The sequence below is a fragment of the Neltuma alba genome, unplaced genomic scaffold (assembly GCF_004799145.2).
Source record: "Neltuma alba isolate B1F8T4 unplaced genomic scaffold, ASM479914v2 tig00012036_pilon, whole genome shotgun sequence".
Classification (NCBI taxonomy): domain Eukaryota; kingdom Viridiplantae; phylum Streptophyta; class Magnoliopsida; order Fabales; family Fabaceae; genus Neltuma; species Neltuma alba.
The window spans coordinates 784,993-809,602 of NW_021636601.1; the positions used below are offsets into that span (position 1 = coordinate 784,993).

Here is a 24,610-nt window from a genome sequence, read left to right on the forward strand (position 1 = left end):
TCAGCATGAAGAGGACGAGAAATTCCAGACATGTTTCTTGCTTTTGCTTTAAACTATCTCAAAACACTGCTTTCTGTGTTTGTAATATCATAAACAATGTGGCCCCGCCTATACTTTTGGCCACAATTCCACAAGGTTTTTTCCCATTTGTAACAAGTCCAAGAAAAACTAGCATATGATCAATATGGAAAAAAAAAAAAGGGCGTAAATGGAGCAGAAAGTTACTTGGAAATTGCTAGGTTAGCGAAAGAGAGACGATGAATCTAGTGTATGTTAAATAAGTGAGAGAGAGAGAGAGAGAGAGAGAGAGAGATTTAAGAGGCTTTCGTTGCTTCTGATCTTTGATCTGCAGGAAACCGTGAATGGATAAAGAGTGAGGTGAATGAAAAAAAAGGATGCAGAAGCAGAAGGCGAATTAGCTTATGGGAGGAAGAAACAAGGAAGCTGCACTAAGATGAGTGCTTCTCATGATCAATGATGCAATCGTGGAGAAATCCATGCCTTGTTTCACCCATCAAAATTGATTGCCAGCTACATGAAGAGAGAGAGAGAGTCCTGGCCTGTTTTAAGCATTAGATGTTTGGTACGAGGAAATAGAGGAGAGGGGAGGGGAAGAAAAATTTTAATCAACTCTACTTAAAAAATTGAAGAAGTAGAATTTTGAAATTTTAATAAAGAAAAGAAATAATATAAAATAGTAATAAAAATTACTTAAAAGATGTTAGCTCCATCTTTTCAATTTTTTAAACAAAGCTCATTAAAAGTTTTCCTCTCCTCCCCACATTTTTTCTCATACCAAACGAACCCCTAGCTCTCTTTTTCTTGTCTTTCTGTAACTTTTAGTTTTGAAGGTGAAGATTCAGTGTGAACAATGAATATAATAAAATAACTCCGGGCACAACACAAGCCTTTAAGCCATACTTCTAGATGATGCCGCGATGCATGGGGTATTATCTAGTTAGTTAATTTTTAGAACACAATGCGTTTTGCTTTTTTATATGCATATGCATAGTGGGTGGGGGAAATTATTCGGAAGGGTCAGGCTTCGTGGTTTTGCTCCAAAGCATTTTGTTTCTCAGAAGTTTGGAACACGACAAAGTGGAGAGAAGTTATTTAATCAAAAGTAACCTTTTTTGTCGAAAAAAATGTAAGTTTTTTTTTGTTATTTTAATTTTAATCACTTTCATCCAATCTCCTTCCAAGTTTGTCATTTTGTGCGACATTATTGACCTGATGCTACTTAAATCATTAAAAAGATGAAACTAGAATAAAGTAAAAATTGTCCCTCCACTGAATTATATATCAGGGATTAAACTATATCAGACTCTTTACCTAAATAAACCTAAATAAACCATATGTAAAACCCAGTTAACTAATTTGTAAAGTACAAAAAATAGTTAAATTAATTTTATAATATATATATCATATAATATCATATAATAACGTACAAAGCATATATGATGTAGGGATGAGGGAGGGAAAAAGAGAGAATAAAGAAACGAGAGAGAAAGCAGAAAAATGAAAGAAGAAAAAGAAAAACTTATTAAAAAAGAAATTCTATTTCATTTAATAACATGAAAATTAAATGAATTAAGATGTTATTTATAAGTATCAACCTAACCCCAAGAATTAAATAGTAAAATGTTCTAGAATTTTAAAATTAGAAGCAAATATTCTGAAAGTTCTATCTTTATTGACTTTTTTTTTTATACAACTATCTTTATTGACTTGTTTATTTAGGATGATTCAAAGTAATCATTAATCCTTATTAATATATGTGTGAAATAGAATATAAAATTTGTACGAACCACATACACTAAACTATTAAACTTACGCTCCAAACTATAATTAAGCAACTACCTAAAGTTATGTGAAAGACCCCCAATGCTTTCGGCTCAGTGAAATTGAGCATCATGCATGATGCTTTTGACTTTTTGAGTTTTGACGATCAAGCGGTCATAAAGTTGAAAGCAAAGTTGTTTCCTTTCTTAAAAATACTGCCATGACAAATTTAAAGAGAAGAAAAGAAAAATTATAAACACCTTAACCATAATATGAATTTAGGAGTCGTTCATTGTCGTCTTACATGTCCAAGGCATTGGGGAAAAAAAAACATACAATGAAAGATTGATACACCACTACTAGAAAATGATGTGTGACTAGGGGTGAAAACAAGCCAAGTTTTCTTCTTGATAAGCTAGACCTCTCTCGTAACAAGCCAGCCTGAGCCTGACGTGTGGCTTGTTAGATGCTTTCTCTTCAGCTTAATTAAGCCTGGCCTATACAAAGGCAGGCCTAGCTTAAAGCCTATTGAAATGCCTGTATTTTTTTAAAAAAATTATAAACAGACTAACAAGCTTAGGCCTTCACATAAGATAGATCCAAACCTTTAAACAAGCTGAAAACAGGCCTTATATACATAACTAAATTCAAAATTATAAGGGAGGCACGCCAAAAAGCACAAGAAAAAGAATAACAACTAGAACAAGAAGATTATGATGATCCTGAGAAGGCAAAAGAAGAACTGTGGCTCATTTACTTATAAAATTATAAAATACGACGACTTCGGATTTCCGCCATGAATATATATATATATATATATATATATATATATGGGACCTTAATTACTCTCCACACATGGGATGATTGAACACTTGAGAATCAAATGTATTTAAAATACTAATAAATATATCATTATTGCTTGTCATGTTTTATCCTAAAGAAACAAAGAGACGTACATTGAATGATTAAACCAATTAAGGTTTAAGGGAAAAAAGATACATTGAGCATCACCGGCCAATTTTAGCAATGTACAGTCATACACATATATGTCTGTGATTAAACAGTAGCTGTGGGTGGAATGGGACAGGAAATTGGTGCGTACGTCAATCGACGTCGGCAGTGAGGGCCAATAATGAAATCATGTTCAACAATAGACCGTTTTGTTATTGGAATACAATGGATGAGAAAAAGTAGTGTTCTAGTTACCAAAGGTTTAGTTTGTAACAAAAAGCTTAGCTATTGACGATGCACGAGCTAAATGAGGACGGAAGAGGAGAGATTAGATCTAGAGAGTGGGATGTTGTGCGACTGGTTGAGTGTGCGAGCTCAGAGCTGGAGAGTGAATGACAGCGATGCTGTCGCTTGTGAGACTTGGAGAACAGAGTTGAGACTGGAGATGGAGAGCTCGAGTGGCAGTTAGATTGAACCAAGGAGTTAAAAGACGGAGGAAAAAACCCAAGGGAATGAGGGTGGAGTAAATATTTTTTTTCCAACTCACTAATTGGGTTTAAAATGATAAATCTTGCATGATGAATAACAAAAAGACACATTGGTGTAGTGCTAAAGTTACATAATGAAACTTAAATACATTTTTACTCAAAAAAAAGTCGCCGCTGAAGGTCCACTTTCAGCGGCGATACTTTTATCGCTACTGAAAGAACTTTTGGCGGTGACAAAAAAGTTGCCGCTAAAAGTCTTAGTTTCAGCAGGGAACTTTCAGCGACGACTAAAAAAGTCGCCGCTGAAATTTTCGTCGCCGCTAAAAGTCTTAGTTTCAGCGACGACTTTTTGGTGTCACCATTGAAAGTTGACTTTCAGCGGCGACTTTTTTTGTCGCTGCCGAAAGTCGTCGCCTAAAGTCTGTTTTTTTGTAGTGTAAGATGGTTTTATATAAGCTAAGACAAAACTCCTCTCACATACTTATTTGAAACTCTATAAAATCACTGTAAAAAACTAATCGTCCAAACATCTCAACTCTCAAATTGATGACATAATGATTAAAATTAAAAAAAATACTTTCATAATTTTTTAATCAATAATTCCAACATATCAATTTTTATCAGTTGAATATGTTCAACGGGGTATATTACTGCCAAAAAAACACTAACGTCTGATTTAGAAATGAGGAAAAGATCTTCCCCGTAACAAATATTTAAAAAAAAAAAAATCCGCGGAAAAAAATTGCTTTTACCTTTATCTGTAGCATTTTATATCACTCAATGGAAGGACCTCATTGCCCGATTGATAAGTTGGGGAGCAGCTTCTCTACGCTGCGACTTTAGGTTCTCCGCCATGCTTTACTTAAATGGTGCCGTTTCTAGTGTAAAGTTGTGGGTATTGAATTTTTTTTTTTTCAAATAACATCAAACGTATTGAAGTTTTTTTAATAATATTAAATATCCTAAAATAATTTTTTGAACAGTCAGTACTTCCAAATATTTTTTTAGGAGCATCTAGTATTCTAAAATAATTTTTAGTACACTTCACATCCTAAAATATTTTTCAGTAATATCCAGTATCATAAAATAATTTTTTATATGATCTGCATTTTAAAATGATAAATATCTTGAAGTATTTCTTTTAGCAACGCTAAGTATCCTAAAATAATTTTTGATACATTCAATACCTTCAAAATATTTTTTTCATAAACACCACCTAATATTTTAAAATAATTTTTAGTATACTTAGTATCCTAAGATATTTTTCCAGCAGAGCATCTAATATCCTAACATAATTTTTCTTTTATATATTATCATCTGACTAATCTAATTCGAGGTTTGTGGTTTTTCCTCCCTACAGAGGATTCTCCTCTCACCGCTAGACTAACTCTTTGTTGGTAACTGAAGCTTACCTTAAAGCATTTTCATAATAGCACTTAATGTTCTAAGTTTTGGGTGCTCATTGCTATGGAGAAAAATACTTTAGAATATTAGGTGTTATTAGAAAAATATTTTAAAGTGTGTATAAAAAATTATTTTAAGATAATGAGCGCTAAAGTATTGAGTGCACCAAAAATTATTTTAGGATATTTTGTGCTACTGAAAAAATACTTTGAGAAACTGGATGTTATTTTTCCAAAAAAAATTGAATACCCATGATTTTACCATCAAAACGGCACCGTTCTGAGTGTATCCTTAAATTCCTATAGCTCCCTACACTCGGTTTACTTGCAATTTAGTCCTGGTCACTACATTTCATTTGTTCATTGGACATTATGACCCCTCTTCCGGGACCAACAGAGAAAAATAAATAAAGGATATGGCCCCTCTTATTTGACCTCTGACACGACAAACGAAGCGCGTCTATCTCACACAAGATCCCTGAATGTGGTTTATTGAATGACCAGTCTATCCATCAAACGCCAACAAATCAACACATACGATATTTATAAGCTGACAAGAGAGCAGTTATCATTTCTCACACTGAAAATTATCATTACAAGTTGTCTGTGGTCACTATGGAGCTTTTAAGTAATTATGTTTCTTCATTGAGATCACTTCATAGCAATTCTCCATTCTTTCTTTTCTTCTAGCAAGGTCAGAATAAGAAAGGCTCTGATCCTGACTGCATGACTTTACACTGGATTACACTCACTGTGGTCTATGTCGCATAATACCAAGTATAACAACAATAATAAGTTTTATTCTATTAAAGTAATCTATATAAATTGCATGATACCATTGTAGCCTATTAGCAACAAATTCTCCATACACACACACACACACATATATATGTAAGGTGCATATGCATATATGCAAAATGCGGACTGGTGTCTTGAATTTAGTTGAGAAGGCCATACCAAGCTAATGTTGAGTGCACCCTGAAGATGGGCTGATACTCCTGGCACACCATCACCCCATACCTCTGCCTGACCAGAAACCTGGCAAAATCCCATGGCTTCAGTCACCCATAATTGATCGGGAAGAACATGACAGTGAAGTATCCATGACTTATTTTAGTGGAAATTAAAGACTCAAAAAATAAAAGTTCCTGATAAAGACCGTAAGAGCGGATTACGGTTGGTACTTCTAAAATTACAACTCGTTCAACCAGATATTGTCAAGGTGTTTTAATCCAAAGATACGAACAAAACTTGAAACAAAACATTCTTGTAATTTTGAAAGTAGTCGTAAGTAACATCATTGGTAATTTTGTGAGGATCAATGGTAAATTATATCCATGATCCTTAGAGGAAGTCTAAGTTTTAGAGTCTGCAACTATCATTAGCACAAATCCTTCATTGTAATTTTTCCTTACGGATTTATCGGTTGAACTGGAGGATAGCAATTTAAATACTCATAACCACAAGTGAACAAATAGAACAATGAATAAAACTCAATTTTGGTAAACCACAAAGGACCTCAACGTCAACTCGATCTTCCAAAGATATTAGTATACCACTTCAACACTCAAAAGTTGGATTCGGTTCTAATCTCGTCCTTCAAGAAGTAGTAAATCAATGAAAACATCTAAATCATCCACAATTGTTAGAGCATTTAGCACATGAGGGACTATGAAGAGAAAGTAATGATTCACTCATCCAACGAATAAAGAATCCAATCAGCAAAGCATGAAGGATGAGTTTACTTTCCAGCAATAAAAACCTACTTCATTTGAGGGGTGTAAACAGCTTTTGAGCAGCTTTGTTCAACATAATTCAGGAGACCTCGTGTTTGACCAATGACCCCAGGTGTGCCCTTTGGAGGTGGGCTGAGGAGAACGTTGAAGAAAAACATTATCAGAGTTTCACCATCGTGAAGCAGAGTAAGGTCAGGGAACTGTTTCCTTCATGTTTGAATAATTAAAGGAGTGGGCATAAATTTTAGTCCTCCAAGTGTACACCTCGTCTCATTTGACCTCTCACAACTTTAATATCTTACATCAGTCCTCCAATCAGTATCTTCTTTTCCATCCTTTTAGTAAGCTCATTAGCAGATAGTAGACAAAGATGGTTCATGTGGCCTAAAGTGAAGCTGATATTGCAGTTAAGTTTTCACTTGACACCGCACATAAGCCAAGGAATTCGAAATGGTGCTTGGCACACTATGTAATTCAATGCCAAGAAAGCACTTAAAATCACATTAGCTTCACATTACGTTTCATCACATTGTGCATTGCCGTACGAAAGAGGCCGCGACACCCTCCTTCACCTTCTACATTGATTCCATTTGACATTTCTGTTCTGCGCATTGTTGAGGTTACCATGAATTTCCTCCGCAAATTCAAAGACTCTCCTCTTGAGCTTCTCCTTGCTGCTACTTTTGTCTTCAAAAATTCTCTTTTTTCTCTCCTTCCAAAGGTACCAGCAAGTCAGTTCAGGAATAGTATCCCAATTGGTATGCCTTCCTGAAGCGTTCTCCTTTAAGTTCCGAATAAGCCAGCTCTCTCTTCTTATCAAGCTGAAAGAAATTCTGCACATACTTTCCAGACTTCTTTCGCACATCCTCCTCAATGCCAGTACAGAGACCACACATAGCAGTATAGCCCAGGAAAAAAAAAAAGGGATAATTAATCTCTGGGTCCTTATAGTTTCACTTGATTTTTAATTAGATCCTTATAAAATTTTTTCTTTTTATCAGGTCCTTTTAATTTTACATGTTTTTACTTAGGTCCCTCCATTTTTTTTTCTTTTTATTAGGTTCTTATAGTTTCACTTATTTTTTAATTAGGTCATTTGTCATTTTTAAAAAATTATTTATTAACTTTATTCTTTAAAATTAATTTCATTTTAAATTAATATTATATAATTGGACAAAATAATTAATGTAATCATTTAGGAATTAATAATTAATCAGAATAATTAATTATACTTAAATATAAATTATTTATAATTATATTCTAATTTTAGAAAATTTTATTATTATAATTTGAATTTTATAATTATAAAAATCAGAATTGAAAAATAAATAATATATCTGTTTAACTAAAAATTTAAAAGAATATTAACATAAGATTTTTATGATAATTTATTATTTTTAGAATATTATTATTTATAGAATAAAAAATAAAAACTACAAGGACTTAATTAAAAATAAAATAAAACAATAAGGACCTGATAAAAAGAAAAAAAATTATAAGAACTTAATTAAAAACATGTGAAAGTATAAGAACCTGATAAAAAGAAAAAAAATTACAAGGACCTGATTAAAAACCAACTAAGACTATGAGGACTTGCCTATTAATTATCCCAAAAAAAAAAATCTATTCCTTTCAATTCTCCGAGCGCTTTTCCGGTGCCAAATCTGATGCAGACCTTATTTACAGGTCCCTCGGGTTCAGCTTGAAGATTCGTATACCCAAGGGGGCAGCACAAAATTCTTCGCCTGATTCAACTAGCAACCGAAATTATATTTTTTATCCAAAAAGAACGGGAAAAAAAAAAAGTAGAGAATAGAGTTACAGAACCGTCTTTGATTTTTGGAAGAGCTTCAAAGAAAGGCTTCTGGCCTCTCTTCTTGAGGAACCGACTGCCGTAATGAAGAAAAAGTTCAGCAGCAAATGAAACCGCGACGATGCATGAACATACGCATGTATGTGATACCCTGTTAATAGCTATATGGAATATGCCGATAGATAAATTAGAATTATAAAGATTAGCGGGGAAAAATCATCGTTGTTAGATCTATAGAAAAAAGTTCCACATCTCATTGTCGGATGGTAGATTAAGGATGCATAAACATGTGATGAGTCTACATGTTCATCAATATGTTTGGTTATTTTTATATTCTTGCCACAATTTTATTTTCATTTTTTATTCAAACAGTGATTAATGGTAGAAAAAGGAAGAAGTAAATAAAGAAAAACAACACCACATTATATGGAAAAGAGAGCCATAAATGGCAGTACAATGCTATCTGCATATCTGATCGGAAATGAAATATTGACTTTATGAGAAGTTTCGTGACCAGAAAAGAAAGATCACAAAAAATGTTGCAGCCAATAAGGGAAGAAAGTTTCCCAATTTCAAATGCTTCTCCTCCTCACATTTGTGCTTGGCGCCGGATAAATTTGTAGCTTCAGATGGTGAAGACTTCATCTCTTTGTCAAATGACTCATGATATATCAAGTAGACTGCTGTTTTCTCCACAGTGAATTCATTCCCAAAGATTGCTTTCACCTCTACTTGGTCATCACATTCTATATTTGATATTATTTCCTTCCTCCCTGCTTCTTCCATTGAATTTAGTTTGTCTTTAGTGTACACCAAAGTGGTTCTCTTGGTATAATTTCTTATCATTAAGCTGATTATACATGATTCACATGTCTTCTTATCCAAATCACCTGGGGGAAAATATGCACAACAAATAGTTATCCCTTTTAAATGATCATGACCATTAACTGAAGGAACTTTATATTTTACAGAATCTCCTTCACCCTTGAAAGTTAGCCAATAGGGATATTTGTGGCCAGGGAGATAATCATCACTATACTTTTTCAGATTCAACCCCTGCAAAACGAAAGAAATGCAAACTCTAATTTAACTATATAATATGCATGTAGGAATCTTTTTAAAAAAAAAAAAGAAAATTAAAAAAAATGAATCTAGGGAGAGAAAACCTCTGAAACCCTCTCTGAAAGTGCATGAGAGACTTGACAATTCTTTCCAATTCGAATTAAAAGACAACCCAAAGAACTTTCAAGCCTTGAGATGTCCATGCAACTGGTGAGACGCAATGAATTAGAAATCTCCAACCCATCTTCCAACAAAAAATTTTGTTGCTTTGGATCACTATTAGGAATTGTTGAAGGACGTCCACGGAAACTGTTTAGCATCTTTGACAAAATTGATGATGGCATGCCCGTATGTGTTAGAACAAGAGGTAATGGATTATTTGTTGGGCGTATCCAAGACCGGTAGAGAGAAGGAATCACATGACGTGACAATCCTTTAAGACCGCAAATAGATAGATAAAAAATGCTTTTTGATCTCAGTAAAGAAACCGGCACTTGTTTTACTGCAGGAGCAAGTAGAGTTCTCAAAGATTTCATTTGCTCTATGTCCTCCTCAAGCTTTTCAATATTCTCACAACCAGAAAGAATGAGAGTTTTTAAGCATTTTAATCTATAAACGCTTCTTGGGAGACTATCAAGCCTAATACAGTCCTCCAGATCTAGTAGAAGAAGTTTATGAAGAAGCTCAATAGAATGATGTATCTTGGACAAACGTAGACAGCCTTTGAGGATCAACTTTTCAAGGTTTGGTAGTTTTGAAAAATCAGGAGTTTGCACCAAGTAAGGAGAGTGGCTGAGATTGAGGATTTTCAAACTTTCCAATGACTACAATGAAAACATTTAATTTCAAAGGAGAATTAGATGGACATCTTTAAAAAAATAAATAATAAAATATGTGGAATCGATTATATGTAAAATCCTTCATCTAAACCAAAAATTCTAAGTGACAACATTGTTTTCAATCAATTGAAAATTAACTCTTGAAGGGAAAAATAGACTATCAAATACTTAATCTGGAAAAGCTAACACATATAATACAATAAAATGGTGTAATGTCTGTCTATATCTATAGCAAGACGTGTAAAGCAATGAGAATTAAAGAAAATCTAGCTGCTTTGTTTTTGAACACTGGATAGGAAAGATTATTCATTCAGAAGATATGAAAAAAAAAAATCTAAAACAAAGAACTATCAAGAAGGCCGCAAGATATAAAATCCAATGAATTACACGTCCCTAATCTCGCCTTTATTCCATGTACAACTTTGAAGCTAATACCACCAAATTAACTTAGCCTTTTGAGCCATATACCGCCAAAAAACTAAGAAGTAAAAAAAATTAGGACAAGTGACATATCACAAAAACTATTTACCATCATGCTACACGTCCAAAGTATTTTGGTAATTTTTCAGAGAAATTAGGCTTTCCATCATATAATAATTTGGCAATTTTTTCATTGTTCAATTTTTTTTTCTATTTATCTCAAAAGGCCAACAAAATAGCTATAATTTACATACCTGGGGTTTCTTCCACACTCGTCTCAAGTTGCTGTGCTTTAAGTCAATAACAACCAAATCCTCTTGATAAAAGTCGCTTGGAATGTGTTTTTCAGGACAATGATGCCAGCAAAGCCATTTTAGATCTTTACTGATGAATTTGTAGTCTCCTCTAAGCTGTACATTACCAAGCCGAAGTAATCTGAGTGTTTTCATCTTCTCAAATGCTTCTGTCTGAAAATGCATTGTTTCACTTTCTGACATCAAAGACAGTCCTTGAATAGCCTCAGTTCCCTGCAAAAGTAAAGGCACATTGAAAGTAAAGTATGCACTTGTGTTTTTTGTTTGCCAAAAAGCAAAATAAAACATGTGTCATGATCAAGCTTTATAGAGCTTGTGACAACAAGAGTTCCTACCGTGTGTTTTAATAATACATCTCGTGCATGCTCATTAAGCCATAACCTACTTCTCTTCCCAAGTGCATGGGATTGTTCACGAATTATTTCTCTTCCCATGTCCCGCAACAAATCATGCATACCAAGCTTGTTCTCATCAATAGTTAAAAGGCCTCGCTCCGCAAGGGTATTGATTCCACTGTCACCAAAAAGTTGACAACCATCTAATATTTGTGTCACTTCATTTTTGTCCATCCCAATAAAGAAGCAACATATATCAAGGAATATATCTTTCTCCAGGCCATTTAAATTGTCAAAGCTTATTTTTAACTTCTCTTGTACCTTGTCATTTGGAATTTCTTTAAGTTTCTTCAGTACTTTCTTCCATTCCTCCAAGTCATCAATTTTCAGTAAATAAGAGCCAAGGACTGTGAGAGCTAATGGAAGTCCCCCACAGTATGCAACTATTTTTTCTGAAACTTCAATGAAACCTTTTTGAGGACTTTTTTCTTTGAATGCATGCCAACTAAAAAGCTCATTAGATTCCCCATCACCCAAATTCTTCATTACATAAACAACATAGCCCTTTTTAAGTAGATGTCTATTTCTAGTTGTAATTATTATTCTACTTCCTTGAGCAAACCAATCATGACTTCCAACTAAAGCACTCAACTGATCTGACTCATCCACATCATCAAGTACAACCAGTGCCTTTATATGGCGAAGTCTATCTCCCAATGTGATTTTTCCTGATTCAATGTTTTTTATCTTCATTTGTGTTGTCTTGCATATTTCTGAAAGAAGTTGGTTCTGTAAGCGCACTTTCCCCTTTTCTTGACCCCATGCTTCTCTTATGTTTAAAAGGCAACTTCTACTCTCAAAAGTGGGACCCATTTGATTATAAATGGCTTTGGCAATAGTTGTTTTGCCTACACCACCCATTCCCCATATCCCCACCATAACAACATCTTCAGACGGATGGTTTTTCAACATTGTGATCACTTCTTCCACGCGATTATCCACTCCTACTGGGTGTTCAGTGACAAACAAGTCTTTCTTGTGCAATATATCACAAACTTGCCGAACAACATCTTTAACATATTCACTTTCGTCCCTGCAAATCACATAAGCATAATAGGAATTGTGCGTTGGACATAAAAACACGTATGGTTATGAAAAAATAAATTCAATATTTTAAAAGCTATATGTTTTGTTTGGAGAAAAGGAGATATTATTAGTGAACACTCATTATTTTACTGCAAAACAAAATTCAGTTCACTGTAAGCACATTAATTTATTATGAGAATCAATATCACACTTGTCTGCATGATTTAGAGAATTAGGGAGAAGTTGGGAGAAACGAGAGAAAGCAATTTAAACCTGTGATTTCATTCAATAATAAGGCATCCACACAAGAACTTATAGGGCCCTAAACCTTCCTTAAGTAATTAAAACAAATCTCAATAAAGTTGACTTTAGCATAACATAATTTGAAAATATCACATATATTAAAATAAATCAAAGATAACAAAATCATTTCTGGTTCTCCAAATATTTGTCAAATGATCAAGTATTCTTTAAATAATTTCTCTTTCTTCTTGACTAATAAGGTCCTCGTATATGGAAAATTGGAAACGGTGATTGGCTTAAGGCTTCATGTAATACCTAAACCCACTTATAATTTTGCTTAAAGAAGGCTTCATTTGCAAAAAGAATCCGTTCACGCAGATGGTTAATTAGTTACAATATAAATAATTCAGAAGTCAAAAAACAAAAACTAATTGGAATGAAGCACAATTAATGATACCGCATATATCTTGTGCTTAGTTGGTTCTATAATAATGAGCCATGCATGATTGTGAGAGCAGTATGCTAGACCTAATTATTTTCTAGCCCTACTATTATAGGTTTGACAAAATATTCAAGGAAATTGCAACTAGAACAATGCATTTGCAAAATTATACCAGAGAATTTTACAATATATGCAACTTTTAAAACTGTGCCACGCGGGGAAGAAATTAGTGAGTCGTGTTCCAATTAAAAGTAGATGGTGAAATTCCTGCAAATAATATAAACACATATAAAGTGTCTCATTCAAAAGTAAATAAAGAGTGAAAAAGAATTACCTGGAACAATGTAAGACGGTCCCTTTAAGAGACCCAGCTCTAAAAAGGGCTTCCCTCCACTCCGAAACTTGATATTCTGATGGTGAATTCTTTTGTTCAAGATCGTTAAATGCTCCACCAAAATTGGAAGGTTGACGACGAATTTGTTTTGGACTAACATGGTAAAACACAGGTAGAACCGCCCTTTTATTTGTTTTATGAAGCTCCATGATCATTGACAATTCCTCCAAACACCATTTAGATCCAGCATATTTCTCAGAGAAGATGATGATTGCAATTTTTGAACTTCCAATTGCTTGCAAAAGTTCTGTTTTTATATACTTTCCTTCAGAAAGCTCAACATCATCTTTGAAAACATAAACACCAGCATTACATAGAGCCGCATAGAGATGTGAAGTAAAATTTGTTCGAGTGTCTTCACCTCTAAAACTCAAGAACACATCATACCTGTAAGCTGAAATTATATAGATTTTAAAATACAGAATATTAGTAAATTAAATTGCTGTTCAAATTAATACAATCAAAATATTACTATGACATAAACAAGTTTATAATATAAGATTATAAAATATCAGAAATGTTATGGAAAATAATATTAATTATCATTGCGACATGCGTGTACGTGAAACACATAATGCGTCCTCACAAAACCATAACGTACCTTCATTGCCAAGCTCGAATTGTGGAGTTTCATATATTATTTGTCTTCCTATGAGCTGCAACAGATTATGCATTCTAAGTTTGTTGTCGTCGTCAATGGTTACAAGGCTTTGATCCACCAGGGCTATTATTCCGATGCTAGCTTTACATCCACGGCCATCCAACTTACGCACCACATCATGCATGGGCTCTCCAATGTAAAATAAAACTATATTAAGAAATATTTCTCTCTCTTCACCATTCAAGGAGTAGTCAATGCTATGGCTTAGTTCCTCGTCTATGCCATTAGGTAGATCTCTATTCATCTTCCACAATATGGATTTCCATTCATTCGGTTGCTTCCCGTACAGTGAAGCATAGACAATGACTTCAAGAGCCAGTGGTAGTCCCTCAACAAAAGCAACCACTTCTTCGCAAACATTGATGAAGTCTTCTTTAGGGGATGCTTGTTGAAATGCGTGCCAACTGAGAAGTTCAAGAGACTCTTCGTTACTCAAAAGTTTCATGCGATATGTGTCATCCACTTTAAAGTCATTAAATAGACGTGAATCTCTAGTTGTAATGATAATTGTACTCCCTTCACCAAATTGCTCACGACTTTCACATAAAGTATTCAGTTGCTCCAGCTTATCCACATCGTCAAGCACAACAAGTACCTTCTTACGGCAAGGTCTTTCATTCAAGTCGAGGCTTCCTGATTCAGTTGCTTTACATATTGCTGAAACAAGGTCGAGTTTTCTCCCCCATTGCTTCCTGACATTTGGAAGAAAACATGTGCCCTCGAATTCATACTGAATGTGGTTAAAGATAGCTTTGGCAATAGTTGTTTTGCCTATACCCGCCATTCCCCATATCCCTATGGAGACAACATCTTTTGTTTTATGGTTATGAAGCATTGTAATCACATCCTGAGCACGAGAATCCACTCCAACAGGGAACATCTTATCATCAAATAATAAATGATCAACAAGACCGACAATAGGCTCAATATCCTTATCATGTAGAGAGCTGTAAATTATGAAAAAAGAATAGCAGACAAGAGAGCACTGATTAATTAGCATGACTACAAATAATAAAGAAGGATAATGCGGTATTAGGAGTGACACATATTTCCATCAGGAAATTCAGCACAGAATAGCGTTGTTACTTTTATCATATTCTCGCCTTCGCCGAATTAAAATAATACAAGTCAATTCCTAAAATCATAGTTCTATATATGTTAATCGGGTTACATAAATTATAAGACTCCACTGCATAGCATGAATAGCAGGGAATTATGCGTCTCCTGCATCCTAAATTTGTTGTCTGTTAAAGTTTTGTCGCATTTATTGTGATACTAGACTATGTGCTATAGGTTTTAACTTCAAAACATTTATAGGAAAAAAATATTTTTATATGAGTAGGGAGTATATATGTTAAAGCCTAACATAAGCCCGCTTTATATAATAATAAATATTATCAATAATTAATATCAAGCTTATCTTTCAATAACTAACTAGAAATTTTTTGCCCCATGCACGGAGTACTATATTACTATATTTGTTTAGATTTGATATTCTTATATATTGCATTATTTTAAGTAGCTGAATATTCACTTAATTATTTATTTCTCTAATTAAGCCTTCAACTGAATTATTATTTAATTATGATTCTTTCCATTTAATCCAATATATTTAAATACCAATTAAGATATTATTAAAATTCAAAATTAATTACTAATTTTTTCATTTGAGCCTCCAATTAAAATCCTAATTAATAATGATGCTCCCTATTTAATTCAATATATTCAAATGTCAATTAAGATATTATTCAAATATGAAATTAATTATTGCTTTTTCCATTTAAGCCTCCAATTGAAGCCTCATTTGATTATAATCTTCCCTATTTAAAACAACATATTCAAATCCCAATCAATATATTATTCAAATTCCATATATTCGGATCTATAATGTTATACCCAACCCAGTTTCTTTTTTTTTGTCATATACCCAACCCATTTTCAAACGAATCAGATATTATAAGATTTCAAGAATATAGTTAATAGTTAATAGTTGATGATTGATTGATTGTTATGGATTGCCAAAAAAGCCGTACTACTCTCTCACACACGCACACAATATATTAGCAAAATTGAAAATAAATAGAATACAAAACAAAAGGAAAAATAAATTACCCAGACTTGAGGTGAGCAGAAACATCAATCCCAGCGGACTTGAGGTTGAAGTGAGCAAGCGCATCAATGCTAGCAACGTACCTTCTAAATTCACAGTGAGCTCTCTGCCACCGTGAAACTTGCTCTTCAGTGGATGAAACTTTTTGAAAGAGACCTTGAAATGCTTCTTTGAAACTAGATTCTTGATTACAAACTTTAGACAGACCCACGTCACAGAATATGGGAAAAACTACATGATCATATGGCATGCTGCGAAACTTCATGATTTTTGTGAGTTCCTCGAGGCACATTCCAGAACTAACATAGTCTTCAGATAAGATGATGAAGAACATTTTACGACATCGGACACTCTGCAATAATTCAATTGATATATCCTCTTTGAAAACAGAATATCCCTTTTCCCTCAGAGATGAATAGAGACGGGAAGAGAAAGATTCTGGAGTTTCTTCGCCTCTACTAAAACTCAAGAACACTTCATATCTATTGCCTACAATATTTTAAATTACAAAAACACTGGTTAATATTTATCATGAATGACCATAAAAATGTTAAATATATTCAAGAAGAAAAAGATAATTCATTGACCCCCGTACCCCTAAAAAAATAATAAATGTAATTTTTCCTTTTCTCATTTCCCCCCTCTATTTTCCCTTTCTTCTTCCGCTAAATTCTTCTAGGCAAGCAATTGTGAAGTTCATTGGGGCGTTTGGCTTCTATTGGGGAAAAAAAAAAGGGCTTTTAGCTCTACTATCCAAACTCATGAATTTTTGACAAAATCAATTTTGATTGGAGACCATGGTTGTGGGGTGAAAAACCAGGACTTTTCAAAAGTGAAACTATTATACTTTTTGAAATAGAAAACCCGTGATCTTGGCATGGAAAATCTTTAGGATGGAATTATAGTTTTTTGAAATTATATTTAATCTTATATTTTATAAACATATATACACACACTTATTAATCATTAATCAATTAAGTATATAAATATTAAATTGTCTTACATATCTTAATTCAATTTTTCTAAAAATATTATGGCACTTTTATATATATATCATATTAATTGTTAATTAATTATACTTTTTATATACTACTATGTTGGAAAAATATATTATTTATTAAATTATTGCTTTAAACAATAATATTTTATGTAATTATCACATTAACTTATATCATTTTTTTAGTAATTTGCACATGAAAAAAAAGTGATTTTAATAATAACCATCCACACATTTTCATTTGATTAAAATAACTTTTTCATAATATCTATACTTCTATCTCTTCTCAAAATAAATTTTTATTACTTTTTTCTAAAATCTATTCTCTAAAGCTAATCCAAACATCTCCTAAAAATCATTTTCACATAGAATTTTGTGTTGGTGTTTGTATAAATCTCAAAACCATGGTTTTGAGAAAACTATCCAAACATCATAGTTTTTTGTAAAATCACTTTTGTATTGAAAAATATGATTTTTCATAGGTGAATTTCTTTTTGCTTTTGGAAATATAAAACCATGGTTTGGGATATACAGATATATTTAATCTTATGTTTTATAAATAGATACACACATATATTAATTAATTATATAGATAATAAATTGGTTTTACATATATTTATTCAATTTTTCAAAAATATTATGACACATGGTGTTTAAAATTTTTGAGATGAAATTATCATTTTTCTAAAAATATGTTTAAATCTTATATTTCATAAACATATATACATATACATAGATTAATTATTAATTAATTATATTCATCACATATCATTTGTTAAAACAAAAATATATTATTTACTAATGTTTTACTTTAAATAAAATTATTAATTAAAATTTGTCTTTTATGTGATTATCACCTTAATTTATGTCTTTTTGAATAATTTGCACTTGGAAAAAAAGTAATTATGACAATAACCATTTAAACATTCTTATTTTATCAAAATCATATTTTTCACAAAATCTATTTTTTAAAAATATATTCTTAAAATAATTTTTTATCAACGTTTTTTTAAGAAGTTATTCTTTAAAAGCTACTCCAAGCAACCCTAAATACAAAATCAAAGTTTTAGCACTTTTATTTTAGCAAAACCATGAAATATCTTCCTTTTCCTACCATACCGTTGGTGCATTTTGCTTGATATGAATAAAGAAAAATTGCATTAAGATCCCTGCTAAGAGAAATTAACACAATTTTTTTTTTAAAAATCATCAAATTAATGTAAATTTGAAGTCACAAAATATCTCTCGATTTCACTTATTTAATTACTAAACTGCCCTCATATTCTTTTCAACTTATTAGGTTTTTTTATCCATATTTATTAACAACTGTAAAGACAGTCATTAATAATCTAAAATGTTAAACATTTTATTAGCGCTTAGCAGTAAGCACTGACAACTGAAAGAACAGTCATAAATAACTTAAAATGCAACAATTAACAATTATCGTGGTAAGTATTAACAACACATATTTTTAGCACATCACAAGGATTTAAAGTTAAATATGCTAATGTGATATGCAAATAAAATATGTTGTTAATACCTATTATGATAGTGATTAGTTATCACATCTTAATTTGTTAACGATTATTTTTTAAGTTTTCAACACCTATTTAAAAAAAAAAATGAAGATAGCCTCATAATTGAACAAGTGAAATCTCTTCCAAAAAAAAATTCCTTAAAATTTCATATTAATTTAATTAATAATTTTAAAAAGCTTTTTTATATTTATTTATTTTTTTGGATGGGAGTTTAATGTAGTTTTCCCAAAGAAGAATCCCACGTACACCACCGCGCCCTATAACGGACCCCCTGTGTCTTTTTTGGGGCCGAGGGATGCACACATATTAACCATAAGGTCAACACAATAATTCAAAGCATCGATGAATCAAATAAGGTCAACTCAATATCACGTTGGTTATGATTAAAATGATCTAATTTAAATAATATGCACAAAAATATTTATATAGAGAAAAATTCTTATATGCTTTGAGACATTCAAATAAAAATGCATTAACGGAATGTTTGTGCATAAATTAACTCACTCATGATCCAGCAAACATGTTCGCATCTAATAGACTGCTATTTCTTAAAAGGTTAAGATGCATCCAATGCATCCAACATCCTTTTTAATTTTTATGATACATCTAACACTTTGATCTTTTTTTTTTTTTAATGCATTGATGTTATTTTTTTAGTTGCATCCTCAATCCTAACCCTTTCTTAAAATTCAAAATGACATTATATATATTTCAGATTTGTGGTGTTTGGAAACCAAAAAGCACCTTTAAAAAGTGCTTTCATATAAAATGAAATAAAACTTTACTCACATGCCTACTTTTTATATCATAAAATTATTTTTAAAATTTCCACTAAATCAGGGGAGGGACACAATCAATCTGGTTTATAAAAATAAAGGAATATAAATTATTGATAAAAACCTAAAGCTTTTGCATTTAATAACAAAAATCTAAGTTTGCAGCGGGGGTAGCTGGAAGGGTCGATTCTGGCTTCTTGCCAGGGAAGAATTAAAAAAAAAAAAAAGGAGAAAATAAAATAGGGACAATTCTAAAAAAAGGTCCTTGGAATATAAAAAAATTTCAAATTGGGTCCTGAAATTTCAAAAATGACAAAAAGGGTCAATGACCCAATCTGTCATTTGTGAAATTAAGACGAATTGACAATTTTACCCCTGGCTAAGCAAAACTGAGTAGTTATTCTCTAAACAAATCTAGGTAACGCTTACACTGTTCTAGTGATTATAAGATTAGTTGTAGTTAATAATAAGGTACCTGACTATGAAAAAGTGAGTAGTTATTCTCTACATGAATCTAGGTAATGCTTACATTGTTTTAGTGATTACAAAATTAGTTATAGTTAATAATAAGACACCTAACTATGAAAAAGTGAGTAGTTATTCGCTACACGAATCTAGGTAACGCCTGAATCCTTATAGTGATTCCTTAAATCATTGTAGTGAATGAATACAAATAAGAGCAAAGTTGTCAATTCTTCTTGATTTTACAAAGGACAGATCGGGTCACTGACCCTTTCTGTCATTTTCGAAATTCCAGGACCCAATCTGAAATTTCCTATATTCCAATGACTTTTTTTGGCATTTTCCCAATAAAATATGGATTATTTTTGGGTGGGGATTAATTTCTTTTGTGTCGATCAAGATGTCCCTCTTTGATTTCTTTTTGATACCCATCTCTCTGTTTTGTTTTTTTTTGAGCATAAGAAATCAAATATCTTCCCACGGAAAGTGAAAGGATAAATGGGTTACCAAGCTGATTCGTCAGATCCATGAAATCCTCTGTCGTTTATCCGCTTCCAAGATATTGGACTCTTGAAACGATCGATCAATCGTGTCTTTCTGAAAAGGAAGAAGAAGAAACCGTTAATTAGGGGGAAAAAAGTGTAGGTAGAGCAGAAAGTTACCAGTGCAATCGCTAATTGATGATAAAGACCTGAGAAGAGAGAGAGATTTATGAGGCTTACACTGCTTGTGCAAGAGAGCGAATGAAATGAAACAAAGGGTTGCAAAAAGATTTATGTATGGGAAGAAGAAACGAGGAAGCTTCATTATGCGCCATTGACTTGACTCCGTTCATATAATTACTCGCTCTCGTCCCCAGCATAAGTTCCTCTAAACAAAAACGAAAATGAAATTAAATTCCATGGTCCAAGTTGTTTGATACAATTATGTTTTTCTGGCCAGTCGTTTCCTGCCACAAAATACTAAATGTAAAATCTATTTTATTATAAAAAATAATTTTACATTTTTATATTATACTGATTTAAAATGTAAAATAAATTTTATTTATCTATATTTATCAAGAAATTAATTAAAATCAGTTTAAAATAATAAATATAAAAAAATATTTTTTCTAAATATGTTCTTATTAATGAAGAAAATAAGTAAATGATATAATAAATAAATAAAAAAATAATATATAGAAATAAAATTAAGAAAAATTATTAAATATTTAGATAAAAATAAATATTATCTTATAAAAAAAAATTAAATCCTTCAACAAAATTTAGTTTATATTTTAAACCGGATAAAATAAAACGATTTAAGACATGTAATTACTCTGGGTTCATGGAATAGCCGAATAGGCTTTAACATAACACAGACTTCCAGAGAGTTCCATGAAATTCTGCTTTTACCCTTCTCGTTTTTTGCTTTTTCAACGCAGACACACCGACGCCATCTCCAGAGCATCATAACTGACCTCATTCTGAACGACGAGCTCCAGCATCGGAGACGGCGAGCGCATCATACGGTTCTCCCCCTCCTCGACCGGCAATCTTCTCCCACGCCGCAAGTGATCTTTGAACCCACCGTTGGTGAGCACTGAGATGGGAGGGTGACTCATCCTCTCCGCGGATCTCCCGCTTCGCCTTCTTCCCCACTTCATCTTTGCCTTCTCCATTTTATTCTTTTTTTCCGGCGACGACTTCATTGCCTTATGAGCTTTGTGGCTCATCATCGATTTCTAGCTCTGCTAGTGAAGATCGCATCTTTGCAATTTGGAGCTAGATTGACGATGATGAACATTGATTTTTGGTTTTCCTTGTTTACTTCCATGGAGGATTTGAGTGGAACATCGATTTCTGGTTCTGCCTGGTTCGCGTTTGGATAATAGATTTTTGGGTACGGGTTTTTCTTCATCGATTTATTTTTCTGTTCTCCCCGGGACTTTTTTGCAAGATTTCTTGGTTGAATCTGGTGCTAATAGATGCCATTGAAAAGTTAGATGACAAGCAAGGGTACGATAAAATTGTGGCTGTTAGATTGTGATTTCCAGCAAAGGAAGATGGCGGCTATAATCTTTGGAGGTGGTGGACGGTGGTTCTGTATCTGGAGACCGGTTTCGGCGCCCTCACCGGCGATCACTTGACGTCAGATCTGATACAAACCGTTCAGATTTAATATATTTTCCTTTTTCGCTTTACATTCTCAATATTACTTGCCATTTCAACTATTTTTGACATTTTAATATCTTTAATTTTTAACTAATTATTTTTTAAATAAAAATTATTTTTTTAAAAAAATATAATTTACATAATCTTTATTTTTAATTTTTACCCATTAAAAAAAATTATTTAAAAAATAATTATACGTACTGAAATACTATTTCAATTGATTAGACCAGACAGACCCAAAATCTCTATTTTTTTAATATTTATATGACAAATAAAAGATGTGGGCAAAAGGTACAGGTATTACTGGCATAATATCTACAATTAGATTCAAAAAAGCATAGGCTTCAGGTAATTTCACGAAGAAAAACTATTTGAATAAACCCATTTTGTATGGGTTTTAGTTTAATGTTTCTATTCAGCGGCGTGGTTATTGGCAAGAATTGCCACACCCCCAGGATTAGGCCCACTTTTTACAGGTCAGTGGAATCTTTATGCTCAAAACCCCGATTCCACTAGTCTTATGCGAATAAGAAGGACTCATATATTTATGGATATAGCTCGTCATTCCAAGCAAATAATAACCAAGCGATTTCTTATAATTCCAACACGCGTAAAAAAAAAAAAATTGGACATGACGGACAATCAAAATATGGTTTTTTTGGATGGAATTTATGGCGTCAACCTATAGGTTTTATCATTTTTCTAATTTCTTCCCTAGCGGAATGTGAAAGATTTGCACTCGAGGGCCAATCTCCGTCTGGCCCGAGGATCTTAGAGTGTCTAGGGTTGGGCCAGGAGGGTCTCTTAACGCCTTCTTTTATGCGGTGCTAACAATTTAATAACTATCTTTGTAGCTCCAGAATGTTTCAGTTTATGCTCCTATCTATTATCTGGATATACCAAGAAAGATGTACGGTCTAATGAGGCTACTACGAAATATTTACTCATGGGTGGGGCAAGCTCTTTGGGCATGGACTTGGAAACCCCCTATTTGCCAATAGAAATGTTGGCCTACTTCCACAGCCGATATATCGTATAATCTTTTTAATGTGTTGATGGAACATAATAGAACATTCATATTGCCCTCTGAAAGAAATACAACTTTAAAAGGAATATTTTGATTCAACCATCTCTTTTTCGGCTTTTTTTTTTATTTTCTAGTTAAATTCAAATTTCATTATTTATTCATTTTTTTTAGAAGTGAATTATTTTATTTGTTAATTCTCAATTTCATTTTTTTTATTTATTTCCTCAATATACTATTTAGGGAGAACACCGCTGCCTATTTTTATTAAAAATAAAAAAATATCATAAATTCAAGAAAGAGGTGAAATAATAAACCAACGCAACGAGTCGCACACTAAGCATAGCAATTATATCAATATCAAATGATTAATCGAATTTTTATTCAATCTTCTTCTTTCTTTTTTGATTACCTTCCTCGCGTATGTATAAGACCGAATCCATTCGATTTTTCATTTTAAAAAGGATTACTAATCCGGAACGAATGGTTATCTTGATTCATTAGAAATTGGACAGGTAAGGAAATTTCTTGTTGAGTTACGTGCTGATAAGGAGAAAAAAAAGATCGGGTCAAAAGAAAATGCCATTTTGGAGTTTTATCAACAATTTGCTTGTGTGGGCGGACCTCCATATTCCGCTTAGTGGGGTTCGGTTCGACAATGGGTTTGAGTCAATGATTGGAAAACTTCCTTTGAGAATAATCAAAAAGGAAAGTGTTCAATTGGAACATGAAAACGTGACTGAATTGGTCCTAGTTACTTCGGGACGGAGTGGAAGAAGGGGGGAGACCCAGAAAGCACTATCTACTTTGTAAGCCTACTTGGGTATTGAGCATTTACTTAACTTATAAGAAATGGAATGAGCTATTTTTTTTTCCATTGAAATTTTGACAATTAACGTTTAAATATCCTTCAAAAACAAGTAAATAGATCTGAAACATATAAAATGCAGTTAATCCTGCTGTGGAACAAGCTACCGAATAATCAACCCGTTTGCCAAGCAGAGTCTCGCGAAATCTTCCCTCTTTGCCCTCAATTACATCTGAAAACGACTTGTAAACCTTATTATGACCGTCCCTCATTGAAGTTTGGTTTCAAACCCCGGTTCGAACAGGAGAAGTACGCCATGCTAATGTGCCTTGGATGATCCACATCTCAGGGTCAGGTGCCGATGAGCACATTGAACTATCCATGTGGCTGACAAAAACCCGTGCTCAAAATGGAAAATCTTTTCCATTTTGAGCACGGGATTAAATTGGGTGTCCATCAAAACTAATTTTTAGAGTGTGAATATTTGGGATAGGAGTGTATTGGTATTTTCACGATATAAATATAATATTATAAAAAATATATAAAAAATGTGACAATAGAATATATTAAAAAAATAAATGGTTAAAACTAAAATCAGAAAAAGTATATTAAATATTAACATAAATATTAAATTAAAATTTATAAAATAAATCTTGTATCTTTTTAAATTTAAAGTTTATAAATAATAGAGGAGGATATGTATTTAGTAGAATTTATTAAGATTTTTTATCTTTCATATAAATATAGTATATATTGATTTGTGAGAAGTTGAT

The 24,610-nt window shown here is 32.5% G+C and overlaps 1 protein-coding gene across 1 annotated transcript; it reads right to left on the reverse strand.

Moving 5' to 3' along the window:
• Positions 1-8,668: 8,668 nt before the first annotated feature.
• Positions 8,669-16,413, reverse strand: LOC114721452 (inactive disease resistance protein RPS4-like). Its single transcript, XM_028907266.1, has 7 exons — positions 16,082-16,413; positions 13,910-14,916; positions 13,249-13,702; positions 11,162-12,236; positions 10,749-11,021; positions 9,340-10,059; positions 8,669-9,229 (listed from the first exon to the last, which is right to left on the reverse strand). Exons 1-7 carry the CDS (start codon positions 16,411-16,413, stop codon positions 8,669-8,671), a joined length of 4,422 nt encoding a protein of 1,473 aa, XP_028763099.1.
• Between the last annotated feature and the right edge of the window lie 8,197 nt (positions 16,414-24,610).

Excerpts from the sequence above, each read along its gene's own strand:
- LOC114721452 (XM_028907266.1), bottom strand. The coding sequence starts at position 16,413 with ATGTTCTTCATCATCTTATCTGAAGACTATGTTAGTTCTGGAATGTGC. Across the intron at positions 14,917-16,081 it reads TCTGCTCACCTCAAGTCTGG|CTCTCTACATGATAAGGATA; the intron begins GTAATTTATTTT and ends CATAATTTACAG. Across the intron at positions 10,060-10,748 it reads GAGTGTGGAAGAAACCCCAG|TCATTGGAAAGTTTGAAAAT; the intron begins GTATGTAAATTA and ends TTTTCATTGTAG.